Source organism: Chelonoidis abingdonii, chromosome 1 (assembly GCF_003597395.2).
Source record: "Chelonoidis abingdonii isolate Lonesome George chromosome 1, CheloAbing_2.0, whole genome shotgun sequence".
NCBI lineage: Eukaryota > Metazoa > Chordata > Testudines > Testudinidae > Chelonoidis > Chelonoidis abingdonii.
This window is the reverse complement of record NC_133769.1, coordinates 200548523-200573861: the sequence shown is the minus strand read 5'-3', so window position 1 is coordinate 200573861 and position 25339 is coordinate 200548523. Positions and strand designations below refer to the sequence as shown.

At 44.2% G+C, this 25339-nt stretch overlaps 1 protein-coding gene across 1 annotated transcript in view; it reads right to left on the bottom strand.

Annotated features, from left to right (window-relative positions):
- The window catches only part of HUNK (hormonally up-regulated Neu-associated kinase), a 97930-nt gene extending 72975 nt beyond the window's left edge, over positions 1-24955 (bottom strand). Inside the window, exon 1 of the mRNA XM_032798287.1 lies at positions 24299-24955. Within this exon, the coding sequence (XP_032654178.1) occupies positions 24299-24556 (258 nt within the window). The 5' untranslated portion in view covers positions 24557-24955. The remainder of the gene's footprint in view (positions 1-24298) is intronic.
- Between the last annotated feature and the right edge of the window lie 384 nt (positions 24956-25339).

Sequence of the window (25339 nt, the reverse complement as noted above, 5' to 3'; positions counted from 1 at the left end):
CAGTAACACACCGCACTAGCATATGGGAAAATCAGGTTAGGTTGTCAGACAGGAAGGTGTAACGCACATCAATGGAAACAAATCCTACTGGCTGCAGAACACGAAATCCCTGGAGGGACTGACCATGAGGCTGGGATCACGGTGTAGTGGATAGGGTCTGAGGTGAGATGCTTCAGAATCTCCCTTTACCAAAAGAAAAACAGTTGCACACTTAGGCCCTGATCCTATAAGACTTAAGCATATGTGTAACTCTACACTTGAGTAAAAGCACACACATGCATTTGCAGGATAGGGGGCCTAACAATTTAAAGATAATTTTGAACGAATGTCCCTGTAGTGAGTCAGTGTGGCTCCCTTCCTACCCAGAAGAGGGCGCGCCCCACTGGATGCCTGAGTGGGCGGGGCTAAGGAGTGGTGAGCCCACCCCTCAGAGGGTCAGGCGGGGACCCGGAAGCACAAAAGCCGGCCGTCAGAGCTCAGTTAGGGCCCAGCCACCGCTGGGAGCAGACCTGCCGCAGGGAGCTCAGGACTGGGAAGCCGCTGGGGCCCAGGGCAGTTGCTCTGACTGGCCGGAGCCTCCCTGCACCACTACTGGGAGGAGCTGCCAGAGCTTCCCCGTCCCTGTTGTTACGCCGAGGAACCCCCGGAACAAGCCGGGCTGGATTTCCCGGAGGAGCTGCTGGACCTACCACCCAGCCCCGGCCGCGAGGAGCCCATGCTGCTGGACTTCCCGGGGGCTGACGCCACAGACCAGGTAGGCCCGGAGGGGGAAATTGGAAGTAGCCTGGGGGCAGCTGACCCCAGTCAGGCTGCAGACGTACCTGAACCTAGTCAGTGTGTTTCGGCCAGGATCCTCACTGACCGTCAGCGGTGATAGCCGCTGCTAGGGCCCCGGGCTGGAACGCAGTGGAGTGGGAGGGCCTGCGTTCCCCCTGCCACCCTTCCAAGGGTGGCAAACTCCCCCTCTCCCTGGCCTGAGGAGGCCTTTCTACTTAAGCCTCCTAAACCCTGTGCTCTGCTCAGCCCTGAACCAAAAGGGCCTGAGCTTTGCCTCTGTGTTGTTGCTCAGACCTGAACCACAGGGCCTGAGCCCCTTTTTGACTGTATTGTTGCTCAGCCCTGAGGCAAAGGGCCTGAGCTCCCCCCTTGACTCTGCATTGTTGCTCTGCCTGAACCCGGGGCCGAAACTTTGTGCCTTTGTGTTTGTGGCTCCAGGACCTGCCTGGCCTGACCGCGTGTAGTGAGCCAGGGTAGCTCCCCTCCGCCCCTCAGGGAGGGTTGAGCCCCGGTCCCACACGATTACAGTCCCCTTTATCTCATACACTTTATCTTATAAGTTCAAATAAGAGTCAAATCCTACAGTCCTTTACCGAGGCAAGACTGCCACAGAATTAAGAGGAGGTATGCCTTAGTAAGGGCCAAATAAGCATTGTAGGATTTGGCCTTAAGTAATAAATATAACATGAGAGAAGAAACGTCATGGACAGCAGTTATGGGCTGATGTAGATGTAGCATGGCACCCCCAGATGGTTTATGAGATGCAGAGACTGAACCTAGGTCCTCTAGATCTGAAAGTATGAACATTTACTGCCTGAGGTAAAACACCTAGATCTATAAACTGACTCAAACCTCTATGTAGTCCAGCCCCTAGAGAGAAACAAAGAGGCCCACTGTATAAGCATGGACTATGTTACATACATTTATGTAAATTCATCTCCATTTGTATTTTTTAAGATACACATAAAGCATGGATTTGCCCTTTTTTGCCCTGTGTATTTTCTTTGGGCTACATATTTTACATCACCTGTATCTTTGCTTTATATTTAAGACTACTTTAACTAAAAAATATCTGACAAAATTTCAGGGTAGACTAGTGATTTTGGGTGTACAACCTGAGACATGTTAAAGAGGCCAAATTTTTAGAATGTAGGATGCTCAGGGCTTTCTGAAAATCAGGCCCTTTTAACGTATCTCAGGTTGGGCACCCAAACATCGAGGCACCCAAATTGACTAGTTGTCACTTTTGAAAACATAGGTCTCTGTTACTTTGATTTTTCTTCAGTAAAATGACTATTGCTTCCAATAAATGAATTAGAAGCATCCAAGAATTAGAAAATGTCAGCTTCATTAAGTGCTGGATCTTTACCATTTGTTCTAGTAGACTTTTCAGGCTCTGTGGTGTCTTTAGTTATTTGTTTCTTAATGTTGTCTTTCAGATGACAGGTTCCAAGGTCTTAAAAGATAGGTGTGCAGATACAAAGATTTTTCAAGCGAATCTATTACTTAAATTGACCAACATTGCCATTGTTTGAACAAAAAAGAAAATCCTTTCATGTAAGCTGCCAAAATGTGATGAGTGTATATCCAGCTGTCACTGCTCTGTTCTCAAGAGATGGAATTCGTAGTTTTGCTGTATCATAGTAAGACTTCTTGCCCCTGGGTCCCAATTCAGTAAGGTACTTAAACACATGCCTAACTTTAAGCACGTGAGTAGGCCCATTGAAATCAATAAGAATACTCATGTGCTTGAAGTCAGGCATGTGCTTAAATACCCTGGGGTTTACAGCACCCGATTCATAGAGCATTATTAACTATTTGTGTCTGTAAATTTTAAAGTGGCATATTTTGTGAATCCCTTTACTACAATTTTCTAAAGGATTTTTTGACCATCCTGCATAACAACATATTTTCCCTAGCAACAAGTCTCCTTAATAGATGTTAGTGCTTTATGTTTTTGTGCATCCTTCAAGTTATGATTTCTGAGGAAATTCCAGACATTCCTTAAAAGTATCAACAGAAAGTTAACCAACTCTTTATTCACCCTACTTGCAAGGTTAGCTGTTCATTTCAAGGAAATCAGAGATAAGCCAGGCCAACAGCAATCTGCAAAAGCAAACTTGTCCACAACTATAATCACTGTCTGTTTCGCCTCTGCTCTGATGGACTGACAAATAACCATGAATATGTGGATCCAATGCAGGAGCAATGAGTTGCAACATTTTGGTGTCACGTAGCCAGTGTATGGCCCAGCAGACTGGAAAGCAGTATTTTGCACTGCTATATTGTAAACCTGGGAATGAGAGGGATGATGTGATTCTCCATGGACGAGTAGAATTTCAAGAGTCATGGAAGAGATCCACTCAGTCTTAGACAGAAAGAAGAAGGTTCCATTGACTTCTCAGTCTCTCCTGGTCAACCAATGAATGGGGTGGCCAGAATGGTATCCCAGTGACATCAGCAAATTTTCACTTCTTAGGTATCTAAGGCTATATACAAGTAAACCAGGGACAAAATTAAACGATGGCCCCATAATGATAGCATAGACTGGATTGGAAATCCTTACAAGCCTCTCAAAACCAGCCTTAAGGTTTGGATTAGGCATAGCGAAGAGAAAATAAATATACATTTGAATGTCTGAAACAACATGATTTGCCTGGCAATTTAAAGTGTTCATCAAATATCACTCTCCAAATATTGAATATTTTTCAAAGAAGGATTTCTTCCCATACATAAGGTAAAGCTCACGTTGCTATAATGCTGTCACTCAGCAAGAAAACTAGTTGGAGCACAAAGTTTAATCAAGTCAGAGGAAAGGAATTTTCAGGGGCTGTTACACAAATGAATGAGGAGTGATATGTGATCACCGTGGCAGACAGAAAACTTGTTAAGGCAAGTGTGGTCCCTATTCTGTGTTGACCAAACTGATTGCTACACATGACTGGTCATGGGGGAAGTCAGCGTGACAACTGTTACAAAACAGAGGTCTCTTGAGCTAAACATGGCCCTTTTAAGTTGTAAGAACAACATAAAACATCTATGTCTAAAATACAGCAAAGTGTCTTTTATGCCTTGGTCACAAATGAACTATATCCTACACAGCTGTTTCTGATAAAGTAAAACTTGCCTTTTTAATGCTGACAATTTTGTCTGTCACAGTGAGATGGATGAGGCTCTCAGGTTACATGTGGGGAAACAAAAACGGAGAACTGATACCAGATAATAATGTTGCGTTAACAGCAACCCTTGCATGAGAGCCCCTGCTTACGAATCTTCTAACATTCACATTCATGGACTTGTAATATGTTACACATTAAACTGTCCCAGTTTCACATTTCAGTGATGAAGTGCATAACTAGGTATGCAGAAAAGTCTGTGTCCCTCATATAATAAATTGCTTTAATACTGATGTAGCTTTATAGTTTTTCTAGAGGAAAATTTACACTTACCAGAGCCATAAATGCTTCTGCTTTTCATGCACAGAAGGTTTAAGTCTCAGCACTATTATTTGTGTGGCGTTATAACTTGAGTGACAGAACGTTCACAAATGTTAGGAACCAACAGAAGTGTTTCAAGGCAGCACAATGATTACATATTTTGTCTCCCATAGCTGCACGGATATCACACATAGAAAACCGAATGTGGAAGATTTATATAAAAAAAATACAACAGGCAGATAGTCATGAAACTTTATGTATGTATTACTCTTTTCTGTTCTCTTCATTTGGAGACTTTTTCCATAGCAGTAACACTTCTGATCCTATACTAAAACAAAGAACAGCATTACGTGATCGAAAACTAAAAACCATATCTAAGGGCAAGGCAAGGGAGTGAAGCATTCATAAAAAAAGGAATCTTTAGTAAGTACAACTTCAGCTTTCTGTTTATTTGTCACAGGTGGTCCTCTTCACAGGCTCTGTAAACCTCTCATAGGATCTTTATTACATTAATCTCCCCTGTAGTGAAGGAAGGGCTAGCCCAGGGATCGGCAACCTTCGGCACATGGTCCACCAGAGTAAGCCCCCTGGTGGGCCGGGACGGTTTGTTTACCTGCCACATCAGCAGGTTCAGCCAATCGCAGCTCCCCTTGGCCGCAGTTCACTGCTCCACGTCAATGGGGGCTGCAGGAAGCGGCAGCCAGCACTGCGTCCCACAGCCCCCAGTGGCTGGGAATGGTGAACCGCAGCCACTGGAAGCTGCGATCAGCCGAACCTCTGGACGCGGCAGGTAAACAATCCGGCCCAGCCCGCTAGGGGGCTTACCCTGGCAGGCCGCATGCCAAAGGTTGCCGATCCCTGGGCTAGACTCGGTGCCCTCCATTAAGGGCTGGTCAACACACAGTTTTTGTATTATTTTAGTATCAGTTTAGAACAGGTATAATTAAAGTAGCACAAACCCCCAGTGTGGACACATATTTTTACTATACAAAGTTGCTCATATTGAGATCTGTGATTCTAGGAAATATACCAAAATAAGCATTTTCATTCACTTTATTGGCACGTCCTGAACCAGCCAGCTAGAAGAGTCATAAGCTGTAACCCACTGCCCATCAGCAGACAAAACGTTGTTTTGGAAGGTATTAGGGAAAGTGTTTGAGAGAGATACACTACAGTAGTTAGGAGATGGCTCCAACTTTAACTTTTATGATCATACTACCCTCAGCCTTTGCCTGAGGTTGCCACTGATGGGAGGGATAAGAAAGCCAATGTATTTATTTAAAACACTATTTGTTTACTCTCAGAACATTAGATTTCAGCATTTTAATCTTGTTTGTGATTTGATTTCAAATACCAAAAAGTGTTCGATGGAGGTGGACAGAGGCTGTCCAACAGAGTTTTAAATAACCCTAGTACTGAATCTTCCACCACTTCCCATGGGAAACAATTGGACAGGCAAACAAATCGTGCTGTTAAGAAGTATTTGCTGAAGGCCAATGCAAGTTTTCCTTTGCTCTGTTGTATCCATTTATTCCTACTGAAACACCCTCAGACAACCCTGCATAATTCCTCTTCCACCTTGGCACTGACACTCTTCAGATAATTGTAGATATTCCCTTGAAAAACTTGGAGAAGGATGTAATCAACATAATAATTAATAGTTCATTTTTATATTGCTGTTTATACAACACGTAACTACTCAGTTTTAGATAGATATTACAATTCACTTGTTACGGGATGGTTTTTCACAACAGTTAAGTGGCTCCTTGACTTAGGAATTTACATCATCCCCCTAAATAATGAAGATAAATGCTATACACCATTGCCTTCTATTTTTCTGCATTTGGGATAACCACATAACTTGCAAATGGCAAAGGGAAAGGGACATATAAGTGAGTTGCTTTATGTCTTCTGAAATGTATGAAGATAAATAGTAGCAACCCACTATTCACCAGTGTAAAAGCAACCTTGGTATAACTTCAAGAGCATATACCAGGGATGAATAAGACCCATTCTGAGACAAAGAAAGCGGGACACATTTTAATTAACAAGACATTTATATTTAACACATGCCTCCAAAAGCAGGCACATAGCTTTACACTTCATTAAAAACGTTAAAAATACAAAGCTTTCAAGAGCAAACACAAGGACCCAGATGTGAGAATCACACAAAAACTTACACCTGGTGTCAATTTAATCTAAACACTGGATATTTCCCTCTATTTGCCACCAATAACAAAAAGTATGATGGTATATATGAAAAGCAAGCACTACTGACGTGCACTGTTAGTGATGCCTTTAAAACTGCTGAATGTAAACTTGAAAGCAGATTATCTCAAGAGGATAAGCAACTGCCACATGTGCATCAATTCAGATCATTGCAGAACATGTGAGAGCTACAGCTGAAAAATATTAAAACAAGCTTCCTGGAAGACAGATTGGAATAGTGAGCAGCCTCTCTGACTATTAAAGACCATTTTACTTACTCCAAATATAAAACATAGAACAACAGGGGTTAGAGGGAAGAGTTCAGCTTTGTAATAGGCTCCTGTTGAAACTGCTTATTTTCCAGATGAATCCATTACAAGCAGGTGATTACATAAGAAATAATGAACAGGTGATTGCACATCAGCAGCCTGGTGTTTATCCTGCCTTATGTTAAAATCCTTAAATGCTCCATAACATGCGTTATGCCACGCTGTGCTGACAAAGTGCCAAATCCTGCAGTCCTCATTCAAGCAAAACTCCTACTGAAGTCACTACAACTTTGACTTAAAATCCTTCCAATTATATTCTAAATAAAATTATGTGATAAAGTACAGTATTTCAGATTTACATAGGCATTCGTTCAATAATTTAAAGAAAAATTACATACAAGAAAACTACACGAAAAGAAAATTATTACAACTGCAAAGCCAAGCACTCCGAAGCTAAGCAGAATTAAAATTGTTGGTGAACCTTACTTGGGCCCTCTTGTCCATCTGTGTTATTATACAGTCTTAAATTATACGATCACATAGAATTTGTTCCACAGGATCTCTGCTTCATTCCATGCGCAGAATGGCCAGTCCTCACTTAAAGAGCAGCTATTCAATATTTTGTTTTAGCCTCAAAGTTTAATGTATATGTGGCCCAACACCACAAATCTTGTTCTAACAACAGAATTATTCATTTCCTCATGGGTTTTTCTGTGGTGCTCACCACTGCAGTAACATTTATGTCAGGTATGTGCTTTTTGCAATCCCCTGCCAAATTTCAAGTTCCTGCTCCAAAGAATGGGGGCGCTAGAGCTTTCAAAGAAAAGGTCACCATAATTTACTAACATGGGTCTGGCAAGCTGCTTGGAATACCCAGAGCTGGGAGACACTGTGCTACCCCTCTCAGCCTCAGTAAGTGGGAGCTTTGCGGCACCTAAGCTTTATGACAACTACCTGACACACCAGCTTGTCTGCCTTGCCAACAAACTCTTCAGGGCTCTCCCAGCCCAAACCTTGCCTAACAAATAACTATTAGTGAACTCTAGCCCCCGAGCGCCTCAGAGATGTCGCTCTGCAATGCACAGGCCTTAGCACGCTGCAATAACAAAACAGATTAAGTTTGCTGCTCCTTTAAAGAGACAGAAACAACAACTTGTTGCCTTGACTGGAATTAACAATCACTTCCATACAATCAAAGCACTGGGTTGGAGATAAAAAGTAAAACAAGTTTATTTAATTAAAAAAAGATTGGTTTTAATATGGATTCAAATATATGGGATAAAGATAGAAAGGGTTACAAAAAACAACAGTAAATTACACTTTCTAATGGCTAAGACTTAACTTAACAAGCTACAGTCTTTGTAAAAGCTGGTTTCCGCAGCAAATCTTGCTTTTCCAGCAATGGATGACTAGCTTTTAATCAGGAGCCCCACAGGGATTCCCAAGGCACTAGTTTTCCATGTCTCCTCAGGTAAAGGATAACTTAGGGGAGGATCACTCCCCCTCTTTTTATAGTCCTGTAAACCTTTGAAATACATTCTTCTGAAATGTATCCCCAGATAAAGTTCCTTTCCCCGGATGGGTGTGGATGCCATGCTGTCTGGTGTAGACTCCATGCTGTGTTCTCCTCTGCTGGGGTACACTAAGCCAGTCAGACCAGCTGATAATCACTGCCAGAGACCAGGGAGGCAGCTGCTTCCTGATACATGGATGGTGTTAGGGTCAACAATGGGGAAAACAATATATTTTTTCCTAGCCCTGTTCTCACAAAACAGCTGAATCGTTTTGGCTGAAATTTCCCCTCAAAACATCATCCTCAGGCAGGGACCCAGAATGAAAAATGTCATCCCGAACAGTTAAAATAACAGTTTCCAAACTTTTGATGGTCATTTTCCCCCTTATCACTGACCGTGCCCCTCCCCTGCCCCCCAGAGCCAGAGCCAGGAGCAGGGTCATGGCTCCGGAGGAGTTGGGGGCAGATGCTGGCCCTGGCTTAGCTCCTCGGGACATTCCTCCATACCCCCCCGGGGGGAGCACCCCATACTTTGGGGACATCTGGGTTAAAGTCTGGCAAAGTTCTACACAACTGAAAACAGCATCTTATAATGGAAAGTGTTAAGCAACCACAATACTAGGTAGCACTACCATCTCTACCTACAATAAAGAATTAACCTGACACGAACTGTTCCACCTTAGCAGCCCCACACCTTATTTTAGGTACTTCTTCCATGACTGAATTTCCTCAGATGACCTGTCTTTATTATACTCCACTTGGGCTCTGATTCTGCAAATACACAATTGCTTAGTTTTACTCATGTGATAAGTTAATGGGACCACAAAGTACATAAAGTTGACCGCATGAATTCTTATACAATCAAGGCTTTAAATGGTAAGGTCCTCAGAATAAAGAAAGTTTCTTTAATTACTATGTAAAACATCATGTATGCCTATGGAGCTATATATACTGAACACTGTATATTCCCATTTGTGAGATGGGGGGATTAAGTTTTGCTGCTTTAACTTGAGCTTTTACAAACAAAAAGGAAAGATTTCTCACAAGTGGTAGCTTTTAATGGAAAAAAGAGTTCCTGGAAGAAGGTCACTGTACCAATTTTACAGTAAGTATTTTTCAAAACAAGCTCTGCTACATCCATAAAATTTAAAAAATGTGTTGAGACCCCAATGACAAATAAAGCCACTAATTGAATATTCATGGTCAGAAACAGAATGCACCTAGAAAACTAACATTACACATGCAGTACTGTGGGAAAAAAGACCAAAAAATAGGCCGAATTTCTAACTAAGGATCTGTGCCTTGATGCCACGAGTCACTGAAATCAATGAGTGTTGCCAACTCTCACAATTTTCAGTCACACAATATCTGGAGGTTTTCTTAAAGCTCTGCCTCCAGGAGTCATGTGATTATGTGTTCCTCAGTTTCATTTTCAAAAAGTAAGTTTCTAGCCTGAATGGTTGAGGAGAAAAGTTTGAAAATGTGACTTGAGTGCATTCTAAATGCTCAGAAAACAGAAGGCAAAGAAAAAGAACCCAAACCATATTTTAAAAAGCTCATGGTTTTTAAGCCAATCTCATGATTTTGGGGGGCGGGGTGTCTTACTCTTTACTTTTGAACGCTTGGGGTTTGCAATGACACATTTGGGTGCACAGCACCTTGCCTGAAGCACTCAACACCTGTCAGAACCACGCCCTAACTTTCTAAAAAATGGCAGCAATGACTGGGGAGGCAGTACAACTAGGGAATGCATTGACTCAGCATAGCTTCTGCTGGCAATACTCTTAAAAGAGTCTTGGCCACCAATGTAAGCTCCCCTCCCTTGGATGGAATTCCAAGGCACTGCAGGTCGAAGAGTGACTCCACAACCAACCCTGTCTCTTCGAATTCCTCCTCCAGAGCAAGTGATCGCATTCAGTGGATCTGACCCAGCATGTTTAAAATTGAACCAAAAGTATTGATCTCTGAAGGACACTTGTAGTACACTCCAACAGAACAAACAGGTTAACAATCTAAATGTATAATATTTGTAGTATTTGACACAGAATCACATTTTTTGCTGGTGTAAACTGGTACAGCTCCATTGATGTCAATGGAGTTGTGCCAACTCACACCAGCAGAGAATCTGACACACTGTATTCGCAAGTTTTGATGTGTATGGTGTTCAACAGAGAGGCAATGGTTTTGAGTATAAAATCCAAGACAGAGATACTATTGTATCAGAACATGAGTGTGCACACTTTCCTTAGAAAGCTAGAGACCACAGGCCAGATTTCCCATTGCTTCCTCTTCCTGTGCTTAGCACAGCAACATGCATTTCCCATATTCTAATATCAGTCCCCAGTGCAATTTTACGCCTGCCAGCAACAGCTGGGGTACAGGTTGTTTCGGCCAGGCCCACTCTCTCAACTGGCACACTCCCTAGATCATTTAAAAAAGAAAATTGGTTCATTCTTTCTTTTAGCATAACTTGCTGTTCTTTGGAATCTCATTATAAAGGTGATTTTTAAACTGATACTTTAAGCAAGAGCTGGGTGTTATCAATTGAAAGATTTTTTAAGGCCAGAACGAACCATTAGATCATTTAGTCTGACCTGCTGTATAACACAGAGCACAGAATTTCACACATTTATCCCTGTACTGAACCCAATAACTTGTGTTGGACTAAAGCATTTCTTCCAGAAAGGCATCCAGTGAAGACTTGAAGATTTAAAGACTTCAAGAGATGGAGGATGCACCACGTTCCTTAGTAATTTGTTACAATGGTTAATCACCCTCACTGTTAAAATTTCTAATTTGAATTTTTATGGCTTTAACTTCCAGCCATTGGTTCTTGTTATCTGTTTCTCTGATGATGATCTGACACTGAATAGGTCTATGCTACAATGTTTTGTCAGCATAGTCACGTTTGTCAGGGGTGTGAAAAAAACCATGTCAACATGGTTCTTGTAATGGGAAACTATGCCTCACCAACCTGTTAGAATTCTTTGAGAAGGTCAACAAATATGTGGACAAGGATGATCCAGCTGAGTTAGTGTACCTGGACTTTCAGAAAGCTTTTGATAGGGTCCCTCACCAAAGGCCCTTAAGCAAAGAAAGCTGTCATGGAATAAGGGGGAAGGTTCTCTTGTATCAGTAACCGGTTAAAAGACAGGAAAGAAAGATAGGAATAAATGGTCAGTTTTCACAGTAGAGAGGTGTAAACAGTAGGGTCCCCCAAAGATCTGCACTAGGGCCCTTACTGCACGACATATTCATAAATGAAAAAGGAGATGAACAGTGAACTGACAAATGATGATATAAAATTACTCAAGATAATTAAGTTCAAAGCTGACTGAAAAGAGTTAGAAAGGGATCTCACAAAACTGGGTACATAAATGCAGATAAAATTCAATGTTGGTAAGTGCAAAGTAATGCACATTGGAAAACATAATCCCAAATATATATACAAAATGTTGGGGTCTAAATTAGCTGTTACCACTCAAGAAAGAGATCTTGGGGTCATCGTGGATTGTTCTCTGAAACCATCTGCTCAATACGCAGCAGCAATCAGAAAAGCTAACTGAAGCATTTGGAAAGGGATAGATAATAAGATGCAAAATATCATAATGCACTATATAAATCTACAGTATTCCCACATCTTGAATACTGTGTGCAGTTCTGGTTGTCCCATCTCCAAAAAGATATATTAGAATTGGAAAAAGTACAAAGAAGGGCAACAAAAATTATTAGGAGTATGGAACAGTTTCTATATGAAGAGATTAAAAAGATTTAACTATTAAACTTATAAAAAGAATGACTAAGGGGCAATATAATAAAGGTCTATAAAATCATGAATGGTGTGGAGAAAGTGAATAAAGAAGTGTTATTTGCCCTTTCAAATAACACAAGAATCAGGGCTCACCCAATGAAATTAATAGGCAACAGGTTTAAAATAATTATAAGGGAGTAATTCTTCACACAATGCACAGTCAACCTGTGGAAATAATTGCCAGGGGATATTGTGAAGGCCAAAACTATAAGTGGGTTCAAAAAAGATACGTTCCTGAAGGATAGGTCCATCAATGGCTATTAGCCATGATGGTCAGGGATGCAACTCCATGTTCTGGGTGTCCCTAAACCTCTGACTACTAGAAGCATGGAGTGGACAACAGCAGATGGATCACTCAATAATTGCCCTGTCCTGTTCATTCCCTCTGAAGCATCTGACATCGGTGTGACACTCTGTATCTTGGGGACACACCTTGCACCCTATGTTCATCCTTATCATATGATTGTGTGGTATCAAATGCAAAGTTTGTCATGTCGAGTGTCTTCAGAAGGCTCATGATGCACTGAGCATTGTTGTTATATAGTAACGATATAGGTTGTAATTTCATGTATATAGCTATGAGGCTGAAAATGTGTCCTCGTGGCTTAAAACAAGCCCAAGCAAAAACTCTCCAAGAGCAGGGGGGCAGTTCACAAGTCCTCAGGGCATGTATGAGACAAATCCAGCCCAACCTCATAGGAACAAAGGACACTGGCCTCGGCAGCAACAAAGGATCCATTGGACTCTCGAGTGAATCACCCCTCTTTCCCTTGGTCAGTCAGGGACTACAATGAGGTAATGCTCACCTGAACCTGAAGTGAGGGAGGGAAGGCGAAGCCAAGAGTGAAGAAAGAACATGCTAAAAGGGACAGACGTTTGCCAAGCTCTTCCTCTCTCTTCCACCTCCATCACAGACATCACCACCAAGCGACTGAAGTGCTGATCAAAGGGGAGAGCCTGGCTGAAGGGCAACCAGCCACCTTGTGGTGAGAAGCATCTAGGTTTGCAAGAGCACTGAAAGTGTTAATAATAAGAGATATACCAATCTGCTAGAACTGGAAGGGACCTTGAAAGGTCATTGAGTCCAGCCCTCTGCCTTCACTAGCAGGACCAATTTTTGCCCCAAATCTCTGTGGCCGCCTCAAGGATTGAGCTCACAATGCTGGGTTAAGCAGGCCAATGCTCAAACCTCTGAGCTATCCCTCCCCCACGAGAGCAGCTTAGAATGCATTTTGCTTTTATTTCATTTCACCAAATCCAATTTCTTGTGCTTTGACTTATAATCACTTAAAATCTATCTTTTGTAGTTAATAAATGTGTTTGTTTATTCTACCAGAAGCAGTGTGTTTGGTTTGAAGCTATCAGAGACTCCTCTTGGGATAACAAGCCTGGTGCATATCAATTTCTTTGTTAAATTGACAAACTCATATAAACTTACAGCATCAAGCGGACATAAATGGACACTGCAAGATGGAGGTTCCTATGGTTGTGTCTGGGTCTGGAGATATTAGCTAATGTCGTTCAGTTGCACAATCCAAGAAGCAACTTACATTCCAGAGACTGTGCGTGAACAGCCCAGGTGTGGGGGTTCTCACAGCAAAGCAGAGTGAGACTGGCTCCCAAAGTCAAGGACTGGAGTAACCTAGCCGATCACTGGTCCAGATAACACCAGAGAAACATCACAGTGGTACAGCGAGCAGGGTGTATATACAACTTCTTACTACAAGTCAAGTTCACACTTTAAGCACTGATATTTGTGATTTTAAGTCAGTCTTAAGTGCAATCACTAATAACAGTCAGGAGGAGGTCACAGTTTTGTTATTTTCTCTTTGTTCATTTTGGGTGAGGGAAATAAGCACAAGAAAGCAGAAAAATGACTACCAGTGAGGCAGCTACAAAACTAGAGCTGGCCAGACTGGAAACTGCAGAGAAGGAAAAGGATGGCGAGTTTCAAATGTTGCAGGCAGAAATGAGGCTCAAAGAAGCAGCTGCGGCCAGGGCAACTATGGAGGCAGAGGCAGCCAGGGAGGCAGCCAGAGAGAAGGCTGCACAGAGAAGGGCCATGGAAGAAAAAGAGAGAAAATGGGAAGAAAGAGAAAGAGAGCGGGAAGAAAGAGAAAGAGAGCGAAAACATCAACTAGACCTGCTAGAGAAGCAGAGGCAGAACCCCACCCCCACCCCAACCACTCCAAAAATCCGAACACTTATGTCCTGCATACAGTGAGGACAATATTGCTGAATATCTGACTACCTTCGAAAGGCTGTGTGTAATACATGAAATCCTTGATAACAAGAGAGTCTCTACCGTGCTCACTGCACCCCTGTGACGTTCCCCTGCTGTTATCTGGACCTGTGATCTGCTACGTCACTCCAATCCTTGACTGGGAGCCAGCCTTACCCTGCTCTGCTGTGGTAACCCCTACTCCTGGGCTGTTCATGCACAGCCTAAATATAAGGGAGTAATTCTTCACACAATGCGCAGTCAGCCTGTGGAAATAATTGCCTGGGGATATTGTGAAGGCCAAAACTATAAGTGAGTTCAAAAAAAATAAGTTCCTGGACAAAAGGTCCATCAATGGCTATTAGCCATGATGGTCAGAGATGCAACTCCATGCTCTGGATGTTCCTAAACCTCTGACTACCAGAAGCATGGAGTGGACAACAGCAGATGGATCACTCAATAATTGCCCTGTTCGGTTCATTCCCTCTGAAGCATCTGACATCGATCACTGTCGGACGACAGGATACTGGGTTAGATGTACAACTGATCAGACCCAGTATGGTCATTCTTCTGTCTGTCTCACCCAGAAAAAGCCTGGCTGCAATCTACAGCCTCTTCAAGTGTTTGAATATGGACAGTAGGGTGGTGTTCTGATCGGTACGTGATATGAGACAGATAGAGACTTACCCTCTTATATACTGAATCTCCCAACATTCTAAGTATCCCCACACACTTAAATGTAAATAGCTGTTAATATAGTTGCCTATATCTTTTTTGAGTCACAGTAAATTCTTGGCACACAATTGCCTTGGCTGGTCTAGAACAGCCACAGTGTAACTAACTCTCTGAGTGAATCTCATTTAGGCTGTATGGAAGCCAAATAGCGCTTCTATGACTCAACACCTGCTGAGAAGATCTGGAGCTATACTATTCCCTATATGCCTATTTCAATCATTCATAAGCACTTCAAAAGCTAAAGCAGGCCATGAAGTTCAAAAGAGAATGTGCCTGCTACAGTAGTATGTAATTAACTGTATGCAGAGCAATCTGTCATTGACAGATGACAGAGTCTACAGGACCTGCTATGCAGGTGATTTTTACAAATACTTGCATCATTCAAGGAGTACCTGCTGAGGGTTAATAGGAATTTCCAGCTCTCTACAGAATGCTTGTTCTTCCCACATATCCCACCCTTGCATTTCCAGGATTTTAAATACACAAGTTAGCACCTGTTTGCTACAAAAATGTATTCTAAAAATAGAACTTTCTGTGAAAAGGCCACCTCTAATATTAGTCATTTTACCTTTATGGCAGAACCTAGAAAACTATATTTTTAGTAGCTACTTCCCACTAAGTAGTTAGCATTGTCATGCAAAACACTTGACTCCCAGGACCTAAAAATGCACCCTTTTAAGATCAACAATAACTCTAAAGAAACTGATAAATAGGTTTTTCAGTGGGTTAGGAATCAAGCAACTCAATTTCTGCAACTACTTGTGTAGTGCCTAGACCTATCCCAGAATGCAATTAAATGTAATTTCAGTTCAAGTTTCTTTATACTATCTTCAGCTCTAAAATGTTCTCTAGCCCTAATATGTTGTCATTCTATGATAGGACACAGAGGCTTTCATATATTGTATTAGAGTACACAATAGATCATCCAGCCTCCTCAATCTACTGAAAGTACAAACAGACAGTCTCACTCAATTATATTCAAAGGGACATAGCCTCTTCTGTCTGCCTTAATGCCATAAGGAATGATACCTTGTGAAATCTATTTCTGGCACATTTTCATTGCTCAGTAGCTGGCCATTCTGAGTCTACAGACACTGAGTTTGAGACTACCTGAGAAAATACCATGAGTGAGCCTCCTATCATTCACTGAATTACTATATAGCTAACTCAACCAGGATTTCATCATCACAATTTAAGAATAAATCTAAATTAGCGTGCTACTAAAAGAGAGATTGTTCCTTAGAAGTAGCAAGAAAGATTGTTGGAACTGAGGAATCTTACAAATCAATCCTGTCCCCCAAAATTTTCAGATTGTAGGCTGTGATATTTTCATCTAAACAGCAATGGAAAAAAATAATCTGTTCAATATTCTCCTATACTCAGCCTAAATGCATTTAATTGCATCAAGCATAACCAGTCTTTTTTCATGACCAGAAAGTAATCACATGCCTGTTATTATGGAAACCTTAAACCACAAAAAGAACAGTAAAAGGTTTGACCTAAAACTCTCAAAAAGTAAAGACATTCATAGCTAAAGCTGTAAAATCTAACCTTAATTCACCGTGTTGTGCCTAGGTATTTGCAAGAAGTACAGGACCAAAGCCAGGTTATTTTACTCACAAGTGTAGTTCCATTAGTTCAGCAAGACTACTCTAGGGAGTAGCGTTACCAGGATTTGACCCAAAGTACATTATATATCACAGGCTGTCTGAAGGTCCCTGAAACACCTACCAATGATGGGGTCAGGTAACAGCAGAGTTTTGGCATTCACTCTGTATTGCCTTGATCTTGTTCTATACACAATGCATTGTAATACACCTGAACCTAGCTGGGGCCTCATTAATCCAAAAATGTAATGCCTAAGTACATACATTTATGAAACAATAATATGTATTAACTCCTCCAGAGCTGTTAGGATCTCCTGCCTCTTTGGGTACTTTACTTGGAATTTTGAATTACTGTAATGGGCTCAGGTTATGCCAATGCAGCCACCAAATATTAGCACTAAGGCTTCACATTTTTATGGCATTTTTATTGAAATGAAGTCAGTGCCCTTGCTCAATAACTGCTTTACAAAACAAAATCAATTGCCAATTTGTTTTTCCTTTTTCCAAAATATATGAAGGGTACTAATCAGCATCATGGAATCATAGGCCTGAAAAATGTCAGTTTAGAAAAATACAGAAACCACCATGATCCTGCAAACTGTTCCACATGAGAAGACCTTTATTCCAGCATGGAGCCTCTCTCAAGTCAGTGGGAATCCACCTACAGGCACATGTGTCTGCCCACGCAGATCAGCTTACAGGCTTGAGCCCTAAATGATTTCTTTTTTAAATCTACATGGGCTAAAAGGTTTTACACAATGGTCTTCAGGCCTAGCAAGAGATGTGCACTGTCAGGCAGCATACTTGGATTTTAGTCCAGACTCCAGACCAAGCTCAACGTTCCCTCTTAACTGTACAACGAGACAAGTAAGATGTCACACCTAGTGAACATTTCTTGCAAAGCAATCACAAATGTAATTTGGAGGGGCAAGGGGAAATCAATGAAGTAACTATCATATAGAGGCTGGTCTTACATGCCTTAAAATAGAGCTCCTATTAACTTCAATGTGGCTTTGGCTGTCTGATCTGTGGAAGGAGTGCAGTACTGAACCCTTAGTCATTTAGGGCAAGAGTCTAGTACCTTTGTGTTGAGTAGTATGCTACTCCTCAACTTGCCCCCCTGCAGTCATTGAGAATTCTCCAGGAACTACACAATATAAGGCTGGCAGATTCCAGCCCTAAAAAATTAAGGCTTCATGAATGAGTAAATTAATCTGCCTCTTAGTATATTACCATGCAGGTGGGGAAGGACACTGACATAACAACAAGCTACTTATTAAGTAAAACTTCCCTTTTTACTGACCCATCTCCTATGCACTGGTGTCATTCCCTTCCCACTTTTATTTCTCCTTCCCAAGTGACTCTCTCTTCCAATTTCATACATGGAGGTGCTTGCTCTAATCTCCTCCCCCAAACACCAAGCAAAGGAGTCCAGGAAAGCAGATGTTTGTCCGCCCCACCTCATGCTGCAGTCATGGTTCAGTTGCTTGCGCTGGGCTCTGTGTAAGCTGGCTGGAGGCTACATCAGAAGTTCAGGAGAGGAGTATGTACAGGAGAGCTGCGTGTCTACCAGCTCCATGCAGGGGCTGAAGTTCAGGTCTGGGGTCATGCGTGCACCTGAAAGGGAACATTGTTGCAGCTCTTTGTTCCCAAGGCAAACAGCAGGTATGTGAAAACTGGTCTGGCTAAAGTTAAACCTTTTGGGGGTTCAGAGAAGTTCACATCACTATTATATTATTTATTATTTTATTACTTCCACGCACTCCTGCTCTTCCTTAGTTTCAGCCAGCAATAAAAGTGGAGATGCCAAATATCACAGGAATTTTCCCTGTACTTCCAACTCTAGTATTCCAAAATGTACCCACATTCTCACCAAAACATTCTGATTATTCAGACAAAGAGGTTCACGTGAGTTTTGAATAACAACTTTAGAGGCTTACTTGACACAAGCCAGCCAGGGCTTGGAATGCCAGGGAGGTGGAATGCTCAGTGTCTAAAGAAAGATGGATGTCTTGAACACTCAACATCAATGCTTCTGTCCAATCTGAGGGCAACACTGACAGGATTAGAAGAAAGTCACATCTAGTTCTTCACTGAATGAAAGATGCAGATCCCAGAAAACAACTTGGGGTTTCAAGGTTGGGGGCCCTGACAGGTGTATAGAAAGGAAAAAATGAGAGGCCACTGACAGATTTGAGAAGAGCAGGGAGGATTTGTTAGGCAGGGTGTGATAGAACGTATCTGGAACCTCAGGGTTAGGGCAGAACCCTCCTGAGATAACAACATCCCTCCCCAAGCTGGGCTCTACCACCACCCCATTTCCCTATGTAGTGGTTTATCCAGGAGAGCACAATTAAACAAGGGGGTCTGTTGGGAAGGTGGGTCTTTTAACTAGCAATTAGAAGCTACAGCCCTGACCCTGTGCCTTCCGAAGTCAGCAACAATGACTTCCATGGCGCAGGGTCAGCCCATCTATGACTTGCTGACTTGATTAGGGAAGCTCAGGAAGAAAGCAACTTGCCTGTTCACAAATAAGGACACTAGCCCACGTAACTGAGAAAGGTGTTTCTCCAACACTTTTACTATTTGTTTCTTTTGTTATAATTGCTGTTATTCAAGACAATGAAGAAACCATGAGTCTGGAAACTGAGACAGAGAGGCCAGTGGGGGGGTCCCATTACTTTTTTTTTTAACGTACTAAAGTAAATGTAGCAATCCAGAAAAGGGGAGGTGGGAAGGACATGCACGTGTAGGTGTCTTTTATCAACCACAGAATTAGATGTATTTGTTACTGAGGAGAAGCATGGGGTTGGTAACAGAGGAGAGCAGGAAAGGAATTTTTTTTGCACTCCTATAACATAATAATCACTAACCCTATTATTGTTGCCATGGGGAGTCTCAGGGCAAGTCTCATGTTGAATTTCAGCCCGTAACAAATTTCTTCTACAACTGGAGTTAAAAACTTGAGCACAGGAATTTATAATAGAAATTATGACAATCTTAACGATAGCTGCATTTACAGCGCCACTATAATTAGAGCACATTATACTCTTGTCATTTGCTTACCGTGATCTGACCGGTTAAAACAAGCTGTCAAACTCACTCTGAACAACTGTAGAGAAAACTCTTTTTAGGATTTTTTAACCCATTTTATTATTGTTGGTATTTGTTTGCATTACAGTAGCACTAAGAGGCACCAATGCCGATTGGGGCCTCATTGCGCGAGGCACCATACACAGTAAAACAGCCTTTGCCCCAAAAGAGCATACAATCTCAATAGACAAATCAAAGGATAGGAAGTGAAAAACAGGCTTACTGAGATGAAATGACTTGCCCCCAGCCACCCAGCAACAATGCTGGGACTAGAACCCAAGTTTCCTGAATCCCCATGTAGTACGTTAGCCACTAGTTCTACAACTCATTCACCATTATGGGCTGCATATGCAGCTCTCTGTGTGCTATGGGGGGGAGGGCACATCCACACAATAGATATACTACCTGTATGGCCCTGAGGATGTCACATGGGTCACACCTGTGTGCTGATTGGGCCACGGGTTGAGAACCACTAGGGTGACCAGACAGCAAATGTGAAAAATTGGGACAGGGAGTGGGGGGTAATAGAAGCCTACATAAGAAAAAGATCCCAAAATCAGGACTGTCCCTATAAAATCAGGACATCTGGTCACCCTAAGAACCACTGCACTAGACCACTGTGTCTCCAAAGTAAGCCTCCATTTTTGTTAATCAACTATATTTTCATAGGCCGCTTGTAAAAATTAAAAAGATTTTAAAAGGCTTATGTGAAAACCTTCCTTGGAGAGAAGTTTCAGGTCAATGTGGGACACCGACATTAGACATTTTTTCATCACTTGTTGCACATAAGTAGGAAAGCCAGATTATCTCAAAATTAATAGTTTTTCATTAGCTGGAAGGTGCTCCCTTTTTTGGTTTTTGCCACCATATCCATTTTATCAGGACCAGGGCCGGCTCTAACTTTTTTGCTGCCCCAAGCAAAAAAACACAAAAAAAAAACCCGAACGCCACCCCACTGAAACAACCCTCTCAGCGCTGCTCCGCCATTACAAAAACAACCCCCCTGAGTGCCGCCCCACCGAAACAACCCCCCAAGCGCTGCCCTGCCAAAACAAAAACAACCCCCCTGAGTGCCGCCCCACCGAAACAACCCCCCAAGCGCTGCCCTGCCAAAACAAAAACAACCCCCCTGAGCACCACCCTGCCGAAACAACTTACCCCCCAGTGCCGTCTCGCTGAAACAAAAACAAAACCCCCTGAGCGCCATCCCACCAAACCAAAAACAACCAAATAAACCCGAGCGCCACCCTGCCGAAACAAAACAAAACAAAAAAACCAAAGCGCTGCCCCACCACCCCAAGATTGGCTGCCCCTTAGAAGGTGCCGCCCCAGGCATGTGCTTGGTCAGCTGGTGCCTGAAGCTGGCCCTGATCAGGACACATTTTATGCAGAAGCCCAATACACCCATGATGTATAATTTCTTTGGTTTCATGGAGTTACACCAGAAATGAACTTAGCTCAATAGGTCCAGTGAAGTTTTAGTAATCACAAAGTGTCCTGCATTAGACAAGTCTGGCTATTCTCCATCGACAAACTGGCTAGAAAAAGGCACAGCCTTATAGGCTCAAACAAGGGCGGACTAATTGTATTGCTCTTTGTCAACAAGCTGGTTTTCCTCCAATGCTCCTGGTACTGACAAACCAAGTAGTTACTATTCTTAATAATATTAGTGACCTCATTTTTGATTGCTGTAGGAACTGGAAGTGGAAAAAGTACAGAGAAGAGCAACAAAAATTATTCAGTGTATAGAACTGCTTCCATATGAGGAAAAATTAAAAAGACTGGCACTGTTTAGCTTGCAAAAGAGATGAGTAAGGAGGGATATGACAGAGGTCTATAAAATCATGAATGGTGTGGAGAAAATGAACAAGGAAGTTTATCCCTCCACATAACCCAAGAACCAGGGCTCACCCAATGAAATTAGTAGGGAACAGCTTTAAAAACAAACAAAAGGAAGTATGTCTTCACACAACACACAGTCAACTTGTGGAACTCATTGTCAGAGAATGTTGCGAAGACCAAAAGTATAACTGAGTTCAAAAAATAATTTGATAAGTTCCTGGAGTATAGGTCCACCAATAGCTATTAGCTAAGATAGCCAGGGATCCAACCCCCCTGCTCTGGGTATTCCTAAACCTCGCCCTGCCAAAAAGTGGGACTAGATGACAGGGGATGGATCACTCAGTAATTGCCCTGTTCTGTTCATTCCCTCTGAAGCATGAGACCAGCCACTGTCAGAAGACAGAATACTGAGCTACATGGACCATTGGTCAGACCCAGCATAGCCATTCTTATGTTCTTACGCTAAACTACTCTGTATAAGATAGTAATAAACAAACAAAAGTGAGTCTCCATAAGATGACTTCAACTCTTACTAATGTCCTCAAAAAACTAAACTGTGTGCTACACCTTCCAGCATGTGACAGTGTCAACAACTTCTAATCATAAACAGTCAACCCAAAAAAACCTAGCTCTCATTTCAATAAGAAAATAGTATGTCTTGCTTGTAGACATACCAGATTACACAGTGACCAATATTGCAACAGTTTAAGAGGCTGTGTTCTTTACCACAATGTTTAAAGCATGTTTATAACTAAATGCAAAAGATGAAGATAGAGAATTGAATAGTCTATATTGTATTATAGTGATTAAGACGTTCTATGAAAAAAACAAAATCTATAATTCTCAAAAATCTTGGTTCATTGCCAGACTGAAAATCCTATTTTTGTGTTGAATGTTTAGATAGTCAAACTAGTCATAAAGTTCAGTATACTAGCAATTCAGATATTTTATTTTTACTGTCATATAGAACCATGTCAATTTTTTCTTAGGCATAAAATGCTATCTATCAACGGAAGTGACCCTCAAAAACCCCATGATTTTTCATTTTGCACTTGTGGGTGCTGGATTAATAGCCCTCTTGCCGACACAAGTACCCATCTATCTAAATAGTATAGCACAGGCATAATGCCCAGCCAATTAGCCTCAATCCAGTTAGAGGGACTACCGCTAGCAAAAAGGACAGTTTAATCAATTGCTGTCCTTCCAATCACAAGTAACATTCAGTCCCAGGGGGAGCATCTCTCTGCTCAGATTGTCAGCAACTATACCAATTGGGATGGGGGGAAGGGGTGGCGTGGCAGACCCTTATCTGCCCCCTGCGGAACTGGGAACACCAAACTCATTTCACATAGGCAACCAGATCCCAGGAACCCACTTAGGAACAAATGCAATCTGCAAGAGAACTGTCCACAACATGCCAGCAACAAGGAGAGGGGAAAGTCGCCTCAGTTCGCCCTTAAATAAGCGGAGTTGACCCAAAACTCAAATGAAAAAGTGCATTCTCTTTGTGAGTGGGGAGCAGGAGAGCAGCTCTCAAAGTCCATGGGCCGGATAAACAAATATACGGTAACACTGCAGTATCACAACTGTAAATGGGAGCCTTTGGGGCCATAACTGTAGGGACACCACAATATTCCTTGCCAGAAGAGGGGCTGGTTTAACAGGGATCTGTTCCGAGGTGGGGGGGAGGAAACTGGGGGAACTGCCCCTTCTAGTAAGTCTGCGGGGAATGGAGAGGTGCTAGCCCTTTGAGCACACTGAAGGAGATGAGAGTGGGGGAGTGGGGAGTGGCCCTCGGGAGTCCACTTGGTGGGGGTGCACAGAAGGGACCTGTGCCTGTGGCCAGGATGGGTGTGGCTGGGGAGGGACAGTGGGAAGCTGCCCCTGTGGCTGGGATGGGGTGGACAGCGGTGAGTTGCTCTGCGATGGTGGTGCACAGTGGTGAGCTGCTCAGCGGTTAGGGTGAGTGTGATGGGTGGATAATAGGGAGCTGCGTCCGGGATCGGCGTGCATGGGGGTGGGAAGAGAACTGCCCATCGGTGAGCGGGGTCGGGGTGCATGGCGCGGTGGCAGCAAGGTCGGGGTGCATAAGGGAAGCTGCCCCCCCGGGGAGCGGGCTTGGGGGTGCATAGTGGGGGAGCTCACCCAGGGATCGGGGTGCATGGCGGGGGGGAGTTGCCCCCCAGGGAGCAGGATCAGGGTGCATGGGGGGAACTTCCCCCCGGGGAGAGGGGTGCATGGGGGGAACTTCCTCCGGGGAGCGAGATGCATGGGGGAACAGGGTGCATGGGGGGAACTTCTCCCCGGGCAGCGGGGTGCATGGGGGAGCAGGGTGTATGGGGACAACTTCCCCCGCGAGGAGTGGGGTGCATGGGGGGAACTTCCCCCCGGGGAGAGGGGTGCATGGAGGGAACGGGGTGCATGGGGGAACTTCCCCCTAGGGAGCGGGGTGCATGGGAGAATGGGGTCTATGGGGGGAACTTCCCCCCGGGGAGCGGTATGCATGGGGGGAACGGGGTGCATGCGAGGAACTTCCCCCCGAGGAGCGGTATGCATGGGGGAAACGGGGTGCATGCGGGGAACTTCTCCCCGGGGAGCGGGGTGCATGGGGGAACTTCCTCCGGGGAGCGAGATGCATGGGGGAACGGGGTGCATGGGGGGGAACTTCCCCCCGGGGAGCGGGGTGCATGGGATGGAGCTGCCCCCTGAGGACCGGGCTTGGAGTGCACGGGGGGAGCGGCCGGGGCTGGGCAGGATGGCTAGCGGGAGAGCGGGGGGTCCCTACCTTCTCGCCGGTCACCACATGGAGCCCCTCGCGTACTTTGGCGAAGGACCCCTCCCCCAGCTTCCTGCCGATCAGGTAGTTGCCGACGCGCTTGGTGTGCTGGAAATCGCGGAGCCGCTCCCGCGCGCCCGCTGCGCTGACCCAGGCGGCCAGGAAACTTCCCTCCGAGCCCAGGGACGGCTTCCGCGGCTCCCCGCCATCGCCGAACCCCGCCGCCGGCGGCTCGCTCAGCAGCCCGTCTCCCGCAGCCGCCGGCATCCTCCTGCCCCGCTTCCGCTGCTGCTACTGCTGCTGCCGCCGGGCACCTTCGCTCGGCATTGGGGCAAGTCCCGCCTCTGCAGAGTCCCCCCGCGGCCAGCGGCTCTGGGCGCCGGCCCCAGCTCTGCAAGCCCCGCGGACAGGCTGCAGCCAAGCGCTCGCCTCCCGGACGCACGTGGGGATGTGGGGGCGCTGCTCAGGCGCCTTCTCGAGGCAAGAAGAAAAGTTCCTCCGACCAGCCGCGGGCTAGACTGGGGGGGAGGTGGGGCGGCTGCTCCAGCACGATCCTCTCCGGAGAGCGCCGGCAACAATGCAGTGTGCAGCCAGCCTAGCAACTACTGAAGGCGAGCGAGCAATGCTGGCACGCAGCGCATCACGTTGAGGAGCAAGCGAGAGCCAGCTCCCGCAGCTCAATTGTCTCCAGTCCCCGTGCAATCCGGTTTCCCTATTGGGTCTGTCTCTCTTCACCCCTCCCCTCTGTGTGTGTGTGTCTGTCTCCCTCGCTCTTCTGAACTGTGCAGAGAGGTGCTTTCTCTTTGCTTGAGGCGCCCTCTCGGACTGGGGAGGGAGGGGAAAAGCCTCCTTCCATTTGAATGTGCAAAAATTTAATCCGATCACACGCGGCGGGAACAGATGTGATCTAAACTCAGCACAGCAGCCTGAAGATTTTCAAACGCTGGTCGCCCCTCCTTTCCCCTCTGCTAGTGCACGGCTCTCAAAACAGGACACCCCAAAAACCCTCTCCCAGATTGAAAAGCCACCTGAAATTCATGGCGGTGCACC